Raw genomic sequence first — 11,962 nt, forward strand, 5'->3', positions numbered from 1 at the left:
GGCACAGCATTGGAAACCATGGCTGGATCTCTAGACCCAGCAAAGAAGCATTTCAGGAAAAAGTCGTCGTCAACTTTGTATGAGAAAACCGCGTTGGCAAAAACGGAACTTCACAGTGCCATCTTGGTATCGCCGTGTGTTACAATGCACAAACATATATAAAATGCTCTTTACCAATCTACAGCTGAGTAGGTAACACGTCAAAGAAGCGATTCAGTTAAACGCGTTGGAAGTTTCCTACAGGGGCATCCCGTTGCGCGAAAGACGGGACTCCACATCGCCACCTGGTGTCAGTGTTATAACGCAGATAAAGCGCTTTATCTTTACCAATGTAGCTGAGTTAGTGCATGTTTGCTGCCTTGAGCAATATATGTGTGTGTGTGTGTGTGTGTGTTTTGATTAACAAAATTAAATAAACATATATACCTTTTTAAAAAACATTTGAACACACACACACTACAAAATGCACATTTTCAAATGTTTTTTTTTAAATTTTGTTAATTAAAAAACCAAAACGTAGGAGTGCAACCCCATTATTAGCCGCAGCCCCCAGTGATTGCTAGGAAGGGTTCGCCGCCACCTGTGCTACTAGAAAGGCCCCAAAATTAACCCCCGTTACGCAGCGCAGTCCTGCAGGGCGATGTCGAAGCATGCGGCAGGCGTTTGATCTCAGTGGGGCCTAACGCCCAGGCAAGTGGGCGCAAGATCGCAGCCTTATTTATGCCTGTTTACTCTGAAGTAAACCCTGCCGCGTTCCACCCGGCTCGCAACCCACCCACCCCCCAGCCAATAAGCGCCCCCCTTCCCCCCGCGCGCGCGCACAGAACCCTCGCAAAGTGATTTACTGCCCGTCAAGGAGGCTCGAACCTTTGACGGACAGCTTCGCGAAAGGGCACGCGGGGACTGGATGTTCAATAGCCTTTGTTCCTCCCTCCGCCCGTCCCGCGGGCGGCGATTGGGTCAGCAGGATCCCCGGCGGAGCCTATAAAAAAAGCCGCGCGCGGGCGGTGGGGTGAGGTGAAACGGCGTTTAGCGTGGTGCTCCGCCCACCTGTGGCTTTTTGCGAGCTGGGTGGTTTGCTCTGTTCAGGTGCAAGGGAGGGGGAAGGGAGGCGAGGCAGAGAAAAAGGCGGGAAATGTGTTTTGAGGGAAGGGGCCCTTTGGAGAGAAGGGGGGGTGTCTCCACTTCATTTTTCTTGGGTGTGTTTCCCTCAAAGTCAGCTCGCCCTTGAGTTCCCCAGAAGAGAAGTTGACCGTTCCTCCTCTTTTTGGCATTTTAGTTCCCCCAGAGGGCACATGCCACACACCCCCTCAAGCGAGCTTCCTTACAGGGTTGTTTGTAAAATAAGCCGCAAAATTAAACCATGGAAGCTCATGTTGGTTTAATTAGAGGGGGAAGGAAATGCACTACAAAGGCCTTATATGTCTGGTTTTGGTTTGTTTTCAGTTGGGGGCAAACTTAAAAGGTCCACAAAATAGAGACCAAAAGCTTTAATTTCTTGGCATTTTGTCTTTGGGCAGGAGGTTGAGCTAATGGAAGGATTTGGGTGGGGAGAGGAAAATGGAGGTAGTGAAGGAGCTGCTCCCCCTCACCCCAATCTGCAGTTCAAAATGTGTGATATAATTGTGTGTAGCAGGATGAAGTGTTCCCATAGGAAGCTGTGTTAGTCTCTTGCTGCAAAAAGTCGATAGGCTTGTGGTACCTTGAAGGCCTAACCATTTTTTAATGGTTTGTGGACTAGAGTCTGCTTGAATTTTTTAACATTTGGAAATGCTAGATATATGTGTTTGTATTGCTCTGAACTATTTACTATTCCTTTGATTCCCCCAGTTTTTAATCACAATATATTTATATTTTAACGAGTTCAGCAAAATCCTTGCTTCCCTACTGACAGACTTTGCCACCCATTTAATTTTGGGTGGTGCACTTTTTTTAATTTTAAGCCCATTACTTAAATTTGTGGCTGATTCAAAGCTTACAAGAATGAAGTGCTTCTTCACTGTGTTTCAAATCAGTAGGTTACATGCACCAATACTTGACCCATCAGAAATTGGGGCTCTATAATTTTCTTCAGCACCAATGTATGCTACCTGTTTTTTATCGGTAGGTCTTGTTTGCTCCTCTTAAGAAAGTACTTGGGGAAACTCCAATCACCTGTGTGACAGACTTCAGTGAAAGAACATAACAATGGTAATCTGGAAGGATTTTGATTTTTGTTTTGCAATATTGCCTTTCTTTTTCTCTCTCTCCACTTACCCCATCTTCAAATGGAAAGAAAATGTGATGAAAGTGGTTGAAATCTGGGTTTCCCCGCCAATAATAGTCCCAATGGAATTCAGTAATTTGTTGGTCACACATTTTTTAGAAGTGGTGCTATTTCTCTCCCTGCCATTGGCAATATGGCTTGTTTATCACTCCCACAAAGTGGGGGGTAATTGATGGATAAGAAGTAATTCTAGCAGGATAGCCATGCCAGTCTGTTACAGTTAAAGAAAGCCTTCAAGCCCCTTAAAAACATAATAAACAGTGTGTGTCAGGAAGTCTGGTAACCTGGGGCCAAAGGTGCTGCAGCACCTACAGGTGTTACTAAAAGGTTTGGTGCAGTCAGAGATTAAACCCTGAGCTTCTCTTCCTAATACTTGTAAATCTGGAGTGCCCTTCCAGAAACATTTGGTAGTAGTAGCAACAGGAGTACCTCTGAGTATGTATGAAATACACTTTAGGCAACTAGGTAACTGGTTATCCTCCGGATCTAGAACCTGTGCACTAAGTTGGACACTGGCTTCTATGTACGCCTGTGGCCCAGCAGCACTCACTACTCCCAATATCAAAGTGGTGTTGAGTCCTTGAGTCCCTGTATTCATAATAAATTCCAGAAATGAGTGCATATGTTAGCCCACTAGCTGGGGCTCAGGTTAAACCTCTGGGCATGTGAGTGATATAAGCAGGAGTGTTACTTTAGACAGAATAGTGTGTGGCTGGCAGCAGTTGCTTCTGCCCTGTGCTGCAGACCATGGCTGAGCACAAAGCACATTGCTTCTTCCAAAGAACCCTGGAACTGTAGTTTACCCCTTACAGAGCTACAATTCCTAGTGCCCATGTCACATGTGTGGTCTAAACTCCAGGAGTGATAAAAACCGGGCTCAAAGCTTGCATTGGAAAAAGTTGCAATGTATGAAATACTGTAAATTGTTTTGGGATGCAGTTTTGGGAAATATTTACATTGAAATAAATAAAAAAAAATACAGCCTATTCTGTGATACAACCTGCTAGTATATCGGGGAATTAGCCACTGTGTTTTAATGACTTCAGTCTTCCTAGTGCTTGCTTGTATGTGTATTCTCAGCCCAAAGCATTGAGGAGACAGCCTAAATGGGAACACATGTCCTCTTCAGCCTCTGGTTTTTCCAGTTCCCTTGAACTATTTGCAAGCTTTTAACAGGAATTTACGACTTGTATAACGTTTATACAGAAAAGGGTGTGTGCAATCCCATCTGGGAAGATTTTCAGTCCTCGTGCCTATTATAAGAATTCTAAGGTCTCAGATATAGAATAAATGTTCATAAATCTACAAGGCAAACACATACATAAGTATAAATAGTACAGGAGAGCAATCCTGAAGCCATCCTCTCCCAAACTGACCTTACATATGTCCCCTGCAGTACGGAAGGCAAGTGGGGGAAAGCCTTCCCATTATCTTTTTGCTTACAAATCCTGTCTTAAGGACGTATTTATGTATGAATAAGGTGAGCCTGTGACCTGGATTCAGGAACTAAAGTATTTACCATCACAAAAGAATGGCCAGGCTGCCCAGGTAATGCAATCAGTGACCATTATCAGATATCTTGGCAGACAGCCTCCTTCTGTGATGTATGTATGATGTTTTGTGGGGTTGGTCTTGGGCTACAGGGTGGGCAATTTCAAAAGTCTATATAAGGGCTTGCACACCATTGTTCTGGGTTCTCCTTCCTGCGTGTGGTGAGTGGGGACCCTGTTGCAACGGTTTATTTCTTTGCAATAAAGATCAGGCTTTGCTTCTCAATATACCCTGGTTGGCCTCTGTTATTTTCTCCTACCAAGAGGGAACCCACTTAAGGACTCTATACGGGCTCCAGAATACCCCATAAGGGAAAGGAAGCAGGTTTTTTTTTTCTTTTAACATGTCCTATAATGCAAAATTGTCCCAGATTCTTAGTGGAGGGAAGATAGCATTTTATGTTCATTGGTAATTTGGAATCTAAACTATTTCCTCCACAGAAAGGTTCTTTTTGAGCCTCTGTTGTTCCAACTTGAGACGAAAAATGCGGGACAACCAGAGCACTTGTGTCCCTCCTGAGGTCACCACAGGGGTGAAGCCAGGGAGCACAAGACAACGACAGCGTGTCACACATGGTGTTGGGGTACTCAGCAGTGATGCACAGGGGCCTGAGAGAGAGAATACCACAGCAGCCTTGAAAACTTCACAGCAACCACCTTTGCTTTTACACAGAGAAGAACAAGAGGCCTTCTTCAATCTCCTGGGTGAGGTACCTGACCCCACAGTCCTGTCCAGAGATTGGTACCATGCAGACTTTCTCGTCCCTAGCAGCTCTGCCAAATTTTAAATGGGTATAGTAAAAATGTTGCCCAGTTCTTAGTCAATAGCCTGATTTGCAGATAATGCTAAGTCATTACTTGTTTAGGCAAAATGGTGTGCGTTTGACTGTCTCCCAGCAGGCTAACCATGGACTCTTCCAGGTGAGCTGCTGCTTGGACATGCATACCAATTTATTTGCACAAAGCTTTTACAATGAGGTTAAATTCTTTCTACTCTTTACTGAACATTCATCCTGATTTGCTTGTGTTTATACATCTTGTTCATTTGCTTGCCTCAATACATTTCTCTCTCACTTTCCTAACTGCAAAAAAAATAAATCATTCTCTTTTTAAAAGTGGATTTGTTGTACTAGGGTGATGGAGTTCTTTAGTCCACTTTAATTGTGTAAACCTAACATTTCTGGGTATTCCCTTGAAAATTCCTTACACAAAATACTGGTAGTCTGGAGGTACCCCATAGTTTGTCTTCTGGTGTCACACTGTGCTGAGAAACCCTGGTTATTTTAACTTTGGTTTGGTGTTATGTCTGAAATCAGATGTTATGGCTCAGCCAGGCCATCCCAAGCTACAAAGATGAAAGGCCAGGGCAGATGGAAAACAAAAAAAAGAATTGGAGAATCAGTTTGCAGCATGCTTGTCTGTGGAAGAAAACTCATGGTTTGTTCAACAAACCATGCTTAAACAAAACCATAGTTTTCTGTTAATGTGCAAATGCAGCCAATAGGGAAAATACCACCAGCTTTCCCCCAAAACTTCCCAAAGACTCCTACAAATTGTACTGTACATGAGCTTCATTAGATACTTCTCACCCTTTGATTCAGTTCTCAGCAAGATGAAAACTGTCTACTTTAATCTATAATGTAGTTAAGCTTGAAAAGTGGATTGCTCAGAATGGCTGCTTGGTTGAATGTAACAATAAACAGTGCTTCTCAGGTACCACAAATATACATTGAAGCTGCATGATGCAGTTGGTTATAAAAGCTTTAGACAGCCCACAAATAATGGTATGGATTAAAACATGTTTTGCTTTCTTTTCTCATCAGAGGATAGTTTGATACAAGAATTCCTTTCAATGGATACATGCTACAGGATCTCAGATAAGGTAGGTGTGTCCCCCAAGTCCTCCACCCTACACTTTCAGTATTACAGCATGGCATTCAATTTTTTAATTATATGAATGCCAAAGCAAAGTGGGAAATTTCACGACAACATTTCTGGTTTGCTTCTTTCAGTGAGAGTGCTAGAGGGGAGCAATCAATGCAGTTACTAGAAGAACACTGTTAAGTTAATAGCATTTTTGTAGTAATTGCTTTATTTACATAAATTCAAGCAGGAGTGTAGTGGAAGTAAATGAGCTGCCATCTACTCACCTCTGAAACAAATATTCAAGCAATCATCTCCACATGGCTTGCATCCCAGTTTCCACCAAAAGCAACTCTCATATCTCACTTTTTAACATGCATATTAAGCCATTGGGAACAGTGATTTGGGGGGCAAGGCATCATCTGTATGCTGATGCCCAGCTCTGTCTATCTTTGTGCTGTCTGAATTTGGAGAAGCTGTACAGGTACTTAATCAGTGTCTTAAGACAGTGACAGGCTGGATGAAGACCAATAAACTGAAGCTGAATTCCCAAAAATTTTGAGGTGATTGGTGCTTCCCAGGTCCAGAAAATAGGTGAGCAGGCTACTCTGAACGGGCTTGCAGTTCCCCCTGATACATTGGGTGCATAGTCTGCAGGTACTCCTTGATGCTACAATTTCTAGAGACTCAAGTTAGTCCTGTACATGGGGATGCCCATAAAAACAATTTAGAGATTGTAAATAGTGAGAATTGCAGACCCCAAGGTATTGACTAGTGCAGCTGTGCAATACTGGTCCTTAAAAATCTGCACTGGCTGCCCATTCACTACTGAACCTAAGTCAAGCTGCTGGCTTTGACTTACAAAGATTTAAATAGCTTCAGGCCCAGCTGTTTGAAGCACACCTGCCTACTATTTGAGGCGCACCACAGATGTTCTTGTGCTTGTACCATTGCCAAACATAGTTTGGGGTTTCAAAATAGAGCCTTCATTGGGGTAATGCCTTGGTTGCAGAACAGCCTCTCCCAACCTCAAAGTCATGCAGGCTTCGTCACTATTTAATTTTTGCTGCCAGCAGAAGACACTTCTTTTCTTTATGACTTACACATTAGTAGTAGTAACCATTTTAATGGTGTGACAGATGGAACAATTTACATGTTTAATTGCAGACTGTAATGGTAGTTTTTTTGTTTTGTTTTTTAATCTGATTAGCCTATCTGTGTTTTAGTATGACATCTGCCCTGATATTGTTTTGATGCTAAAGGGTGGGATATAGGAATTCAATAAATAAATATAATCCATTTTCAAAACTGCCTGCTTCACTATCTGTAGCCTCCCCGCCCACCCCCCAAAAACCTGGTGCCTCCCGGTGTTTTCAACTGCAATTCCTATTAGCACCAACCAATCATGGCAGGCTGGGGCTGATGGAAGTTGTGGTCAAAAGCATCCAGTGGATACCAGGTTGTGGGAGGCTGTATAAAGAACTGCTTTTTAACTCAGGAGTTAAATTTCATTCAGACAGTATCACAGTGATAGGCCCATTTGCAATCAAGATTGGTAAAGTGAAAAAAAGCACCACAAACCTCTGACTGAACTCTGGATAAAACCTTCCTGTGTAGTAACCAACCAACAAAGCAGGGCATAATGTTGATTCTTTGCTTCTTGTTGGAGGAATGTCTTGTAGCTAACTTTTCTACCCTCTTAATGCTTTTGCCTTCCTTTCACATCTCTTAAATTATTATTGTGGTCTGCTATAGACTTTATTAAAGCTAAGCTGTCTTATTCAGTATCTTATAGCTATGACTATGATGTACTTCAAACGTGCTGGCCTGCATACGGAGGAATACACACGGACTAATCTCTTCATAGCTCTGTAAGTTTATTTTGATGCTCTTCTATTGGTTCGGTCATGTGGGGAGGTGACCTGTAATGTTTATTAGGCTAGGAGTTTAGTCCATGTCACCAAATACTCACTATTCATCATATTTATTAGTGCAGCAGAACACCTCTTACAAAGTGGGGGGAAAGGTTACTATATTAGCTCACTGTAAGTTAACAACATCTGAAACTAATTGAGTTTCTCCCAGTCACAATTTAGTTACAGGTGCAGAGGACCCCTGTTTCTAACTGGAAAGTGTAACAATGGGGAGAGGGGAGCCAAACTTTCCTCCTCACCCAAATTCCATCAGTACAATTGCAGCAAAAATCACCTGTCCCCAAAGTGCAAATAGGTTTAGAGAAAACTCCTGTTGTAAGCAAGTAGACCTTTTGTTTTTCCTAAAGGTGATGATGGCAGGTGATTTTTTTTTTCTTTTTTCTTTGCAAATGAGGTTGTTGAAGAACATGATCAGGGGCAGCCCAATTAGTGTCATGTGCATCTAGGCCCCAAGACTGCAATCTTAAGCTGATATACAGGTGCTAATTGTTGGGGGGCAACTTCAGGGTTCCTCCTACTCTCCTTTCTTGGGCTTCTTTGTGAGTTGAACCAGACAACACTTCAAATAGAGGGCTGTTATTTGTAGAACACATGGCCACCCTTGATATATCGAAAAGATATCGGCTATGGTGAGTAACTATTGACCCCTTAGTTTTTGAAACTTTATTATAAGCTGGAACATAACTTCTCTGATGAACTCCGTCTGCTGCTTGAAGACCATCCATTGCTTTGTGAAGGGATTCTGGAGGCTTTCCACTGTCCCCCACACCACTTTTTCCTGATTACAGGTACCTAGCAAATGACATGGAAGAAGACACAGAGGACTACAAATATGAGATCTTCCCCTGGGCACTTGGTGACAACTGGAGGAAGCTTTTCCCACAGTTCCTGAAAATGCGGGATGGCTTTTGGGCCAAAATGAAGTACAGAGCATTTGTTAGCAGACGCTGCTGTGACGAGGTTAGCTGCAGATCGCTTGACTTGCTGTGTTCTTGGCATTGGTGTGTTAAGATAAATGAAGTTGGGTGCACTAGTGGTGGCAGGGAGAGCAGAATAATCCTCTCATCCTGCTGGGGGATCTACTGGAATTTGTTTCCTTGGGATGTGGGGGAGAAACGATATGGCTGAAGGAAATTCAAAAGTCTCAAGGTTCAGTCCTTGGCATCTCAGGTACGAATGGGAAAGTCTATTGTATTTTTATTTAATTTAGCAAACTTCTGTACCACCTTTCAAGAACAAATTCTCCCCAAGGCAGTTCCCATGAAATACAGCAATAAGATTTTAAAACAACTCAGTAAAAGAATCCCATATAATTAAAAGTAACAATCAAACATAAACATTGCAGCATAATGTATTTACCATGACTGGCCGACATAGGCTGTGTATACACACTACCTTTAAAGCACATTCAAAGAATGAACTTTCTCCTCATATAATTGTGGGCACTGTAGTTTGCTGAGAATTGTAGCTCCATGGGGGTAAACTGCAATGCCCAGACTTTTTTTTTAAAGTGCTTTAAAGTTGTAATGGGTATGCAGCTACAATCAGACCCCTAGCTGCAATTAGGCTCTGCAGTCAAGACAAAAAAAACCTTGTTAATAAAGTCTGTATAAAACTATCCAGGCATAAGCCATGCCTAACATTGTATGGAACATTATTCCACAATTGCAGGATGACCACCAAAAAAGCAGCAGGCTAATGTCCTTTTCTGGTGATCATGTTAATAGGTCTGCAGAAATGAAGGTATGGGCAGGGGTGTGTGCATGTAGGCAATACTTCTAAGCAGTGTTATATTTTTAGAAAAAAGTGGTGCCAGAACTCACCATGAACACCTACCTCCCTCTTTCTCTTAGAATGGCAATGGTACCCACCTGAGGTGCCAGAACTGAGTTCCAGTGAGTTTCCCCTGGAAAAAAAGCCCTGCTTGTAAGAATAAAACCCTGGAGAGCTGTTAACAATCAGTGATGACCTCAGGTTTGAGGACTGAATTTGACCCTCCAGGCTATACCCTCTCACTGACCATACTGAGTTAAATGGACCAGAGATTTGAGACTATGCTATATGGCAGGTTAAGGTAAAGGTAAAGGGACCCGTGACCGTTAGGTCCAGTCGTGGCTGACTCTGGGGTTGCGGCGCTCATCTCACTTTATTGGCCGAGGGAGCCGGCGTACAGCTTCTGGGTCATGTGGCCAGCATGACTGAGCCGCTTCTGGCGAACCAGAGCAGTGCACGGAAACGCCGTTTACCTTCCCACTGGAGCGGTACCTATTTATCTACTTGCACTTTGACATGCTTTCGAACTGCTAGGTTGGCAGGTTACGTGGCACAAAATGTTCGGTTCTCTTTCCCCAAAGTTTTCCACACACAGTTCTCTTTTGGGATGATTCGGGCTTCCTCTTTTCTAGATAATGTTAAAGGAGCCCACACACTGGGTCTGGTCCCGTGAACGAGCCATTCACCACAGTGGGGCGCTGAGGAGTTACCTGAAAAACGAAGAAGACTTATTCCCTAGAGGGCCTGGCGTTACGCCCCCAGTCTGCCTTCTCTGTGTGTTTGATCTGGAAAAAGAAGACGCTGGAATAATGACACCTCTTGCTAGCAGTATTCCTGCCAGTGACTTGCTGCCCTCCACAGCACCGAAGCAGAGTTTGAGTGGCTTCCCTTTGCTGATGACTGACTACAGCATGCAGAGTAAGTAGTAACGGTGCCCAACTTTCAGCTTTTTGGAGTCTCTTAATATACGGCATTCATTCCTGCTTGGGAAAGTGTTGTCAAATTGTTCCCCTCTTCCCTTGTGGTTGTGGGGTGCAGTGTGAGATTTGAATCTGAAACAGCAAATATTAAATTCATAGAAAGCCATGAGTCTGATAAGATTACAGAAAGATGGTGCAACTTCCTCTGTTTACAATGTGGGTTTGACAAAAGGCTTGTAGATTTGATACCTTCCAACTGTCCCAGTCCCAGAGGACATGCGTAGTAGAGCCTTAAAGCAGCCTTCACCAACACCCATCAGCCCCAGCAAGTGCAGCAGTTGTAATCCAAAACACCCAGGCTGGGGGAAGGCTGCTTTAAGACACGTTTACCACTGAAAATATATTGGAATAGCTTTTGAGCTGCAGCTGCTCCTGAGCTGGTTTTTCTCATTGGGTGCTAAAGAAAGTTTAACCACACCCCTGTTTTCCCAGACATCCGGGTGCAGGTGTGGCAAAATTATCCCAACATGTGGTGAGCTGATCACTAGTACCTTCAGTTAAGAGTGAATGCATACCCCACTGTGGCAAGTTACTGCTTGGTAAATGAGCACCCCGGTTGTGTCCTGTTGGCAAATCTCTCTCCCCTGCCTCCTCCTATTAAAGAATGAGTGTGTTAAACAGTGAAAATATGCACACTTAGACTTGGTAGATTATTATTATTATTTACTTCCATTCAGGCCCAACTACCAACTGGGAGTAAGGAAAGAATGTTTCTCTTAGGGGTTATCTTGCAACATTCTCACACAGAAGTAATCTGGAATTGCTGATATGTTCAGCACTCTGCTCAGTGTACATGCACTCTGTACGGCACCAGAATTTAGTGTGGATTGGCTGATGTAGTGTTGTTGGGAAGATGGCTATCCCTTCAAATGGGGATTTAATAACTTTGTGAACCCTTTTAAAGCACTTGATTTATAGCTTGCTTTATTTTATGGGCTCTGCAGTCTGCCGCTACCCCTGACAGAAGGCTTCTGTCCTTAAGGGATTCATAGCTTTCTAATCAATATTTCTAAAATATAACTGCTAAACTCCCAAAGGCATAGTTTCAGTCTGAATCTTTTTTTTGGGCAGGCCTACAGGAACCTGTGATGGAGGCAGAAGGAACACCCAAAGACTGCCAATATCTGATAGCGTCCGAAGGCTGAAGACAACCCTCTCTGCAATATTTTTCTCCTTGGAGTGGCATTATTTGGATGTTCTTCCTCTACGTCTGCGGTGATCTATTTATTAAGCACTTTATCTTCACGTTCATAAGTACACAGCAATGTCTGCTTGTGTATTAAAAAAAGCTATTCAGTATGACTTGTATTATTATTATTTATTTAGATTTATATACCACCCTTCATCTGAAGACCACAGGGCAGTTTACAACATAAAAATACAAAATAAGGACACCAAATACATAACATAACAAAAACCAATAAAGCCCCTTCCCAAAAACACATTTAAAAGGCCATAGATAAAGTTTACCAATTGTGAGCCATTAGAAATGACTTTTTGAAGGATTACACCCTTGCCTTTTGCTAGCAAGGAATGGAGTGGTCAAGGGTGACCTACTTAGTTTATTCTTCTCTTTGTACCCCTGCCCCCTTTCAT

General features: G+C 43.0%; 1 protein-coding gene across 5 annotated transcripts; it reads left to right on the plus strand.

Annotated features, from left to right (window-relative positions):
- Window positions 1–998: 998 nt before the first annotated feature.
- Window positions 999–11,665, plus strand: LOC310752123 (speedy protein 1-A-like). Of its 5 annotated transcripts, none has more exons than XM_083591924.1 (8): window positions 999–1,089; window positions 2,108–2,190; window positions 4,258–4,521; window positions 5,640–5,698; window positions 7,465–7,550; window positions 8,402–8,573; window positions 10,019–10,304; window positions 11,438–11,665. In XM_083591924.1, the coding sequence occupies exons 3-8, from the start codon at window positions 4,302–4,304 to the stop codon at window positions 11,509–11,511; spliced, it is 897 nt and encodes a 298-aa protein (XP_083448050.1). In that variant the 5' UTR covers window positions 999–1,089; window positions 2,108–2,190; window positions 4,258–4,301; the 3' UTR covers window positions 11,512–11,665. The 5 variants fall into 5 exon arrangements, with proteins under 5 accessions (XP_083448050.1, XP_083448053.1, XP_083448052.1 ...); XM_083591927.1 differs by having other exon boundaries at window positions 4,262–4,521; XM_083591925.1 differs by lacking the exon at window positions 999–1,089 and adding an exon at window positions 1,133–1,247.
- Window positions 11,666–11,962: the final 297 nt, after the last annotated feature.

The sequence above is a fragment of the Podarcis filfolensis genome (genome assembly GCF_964270895.1).
Source record: "Podarcis filfolensis genome assembly, chromosome: 16".
NCBI classification, from domain to species: Eukaryota; Metazoa; Chordata; class Lepidosauria; order Squamata; family Lacertidae; genus Podarcis; species Podarcis filfolensis.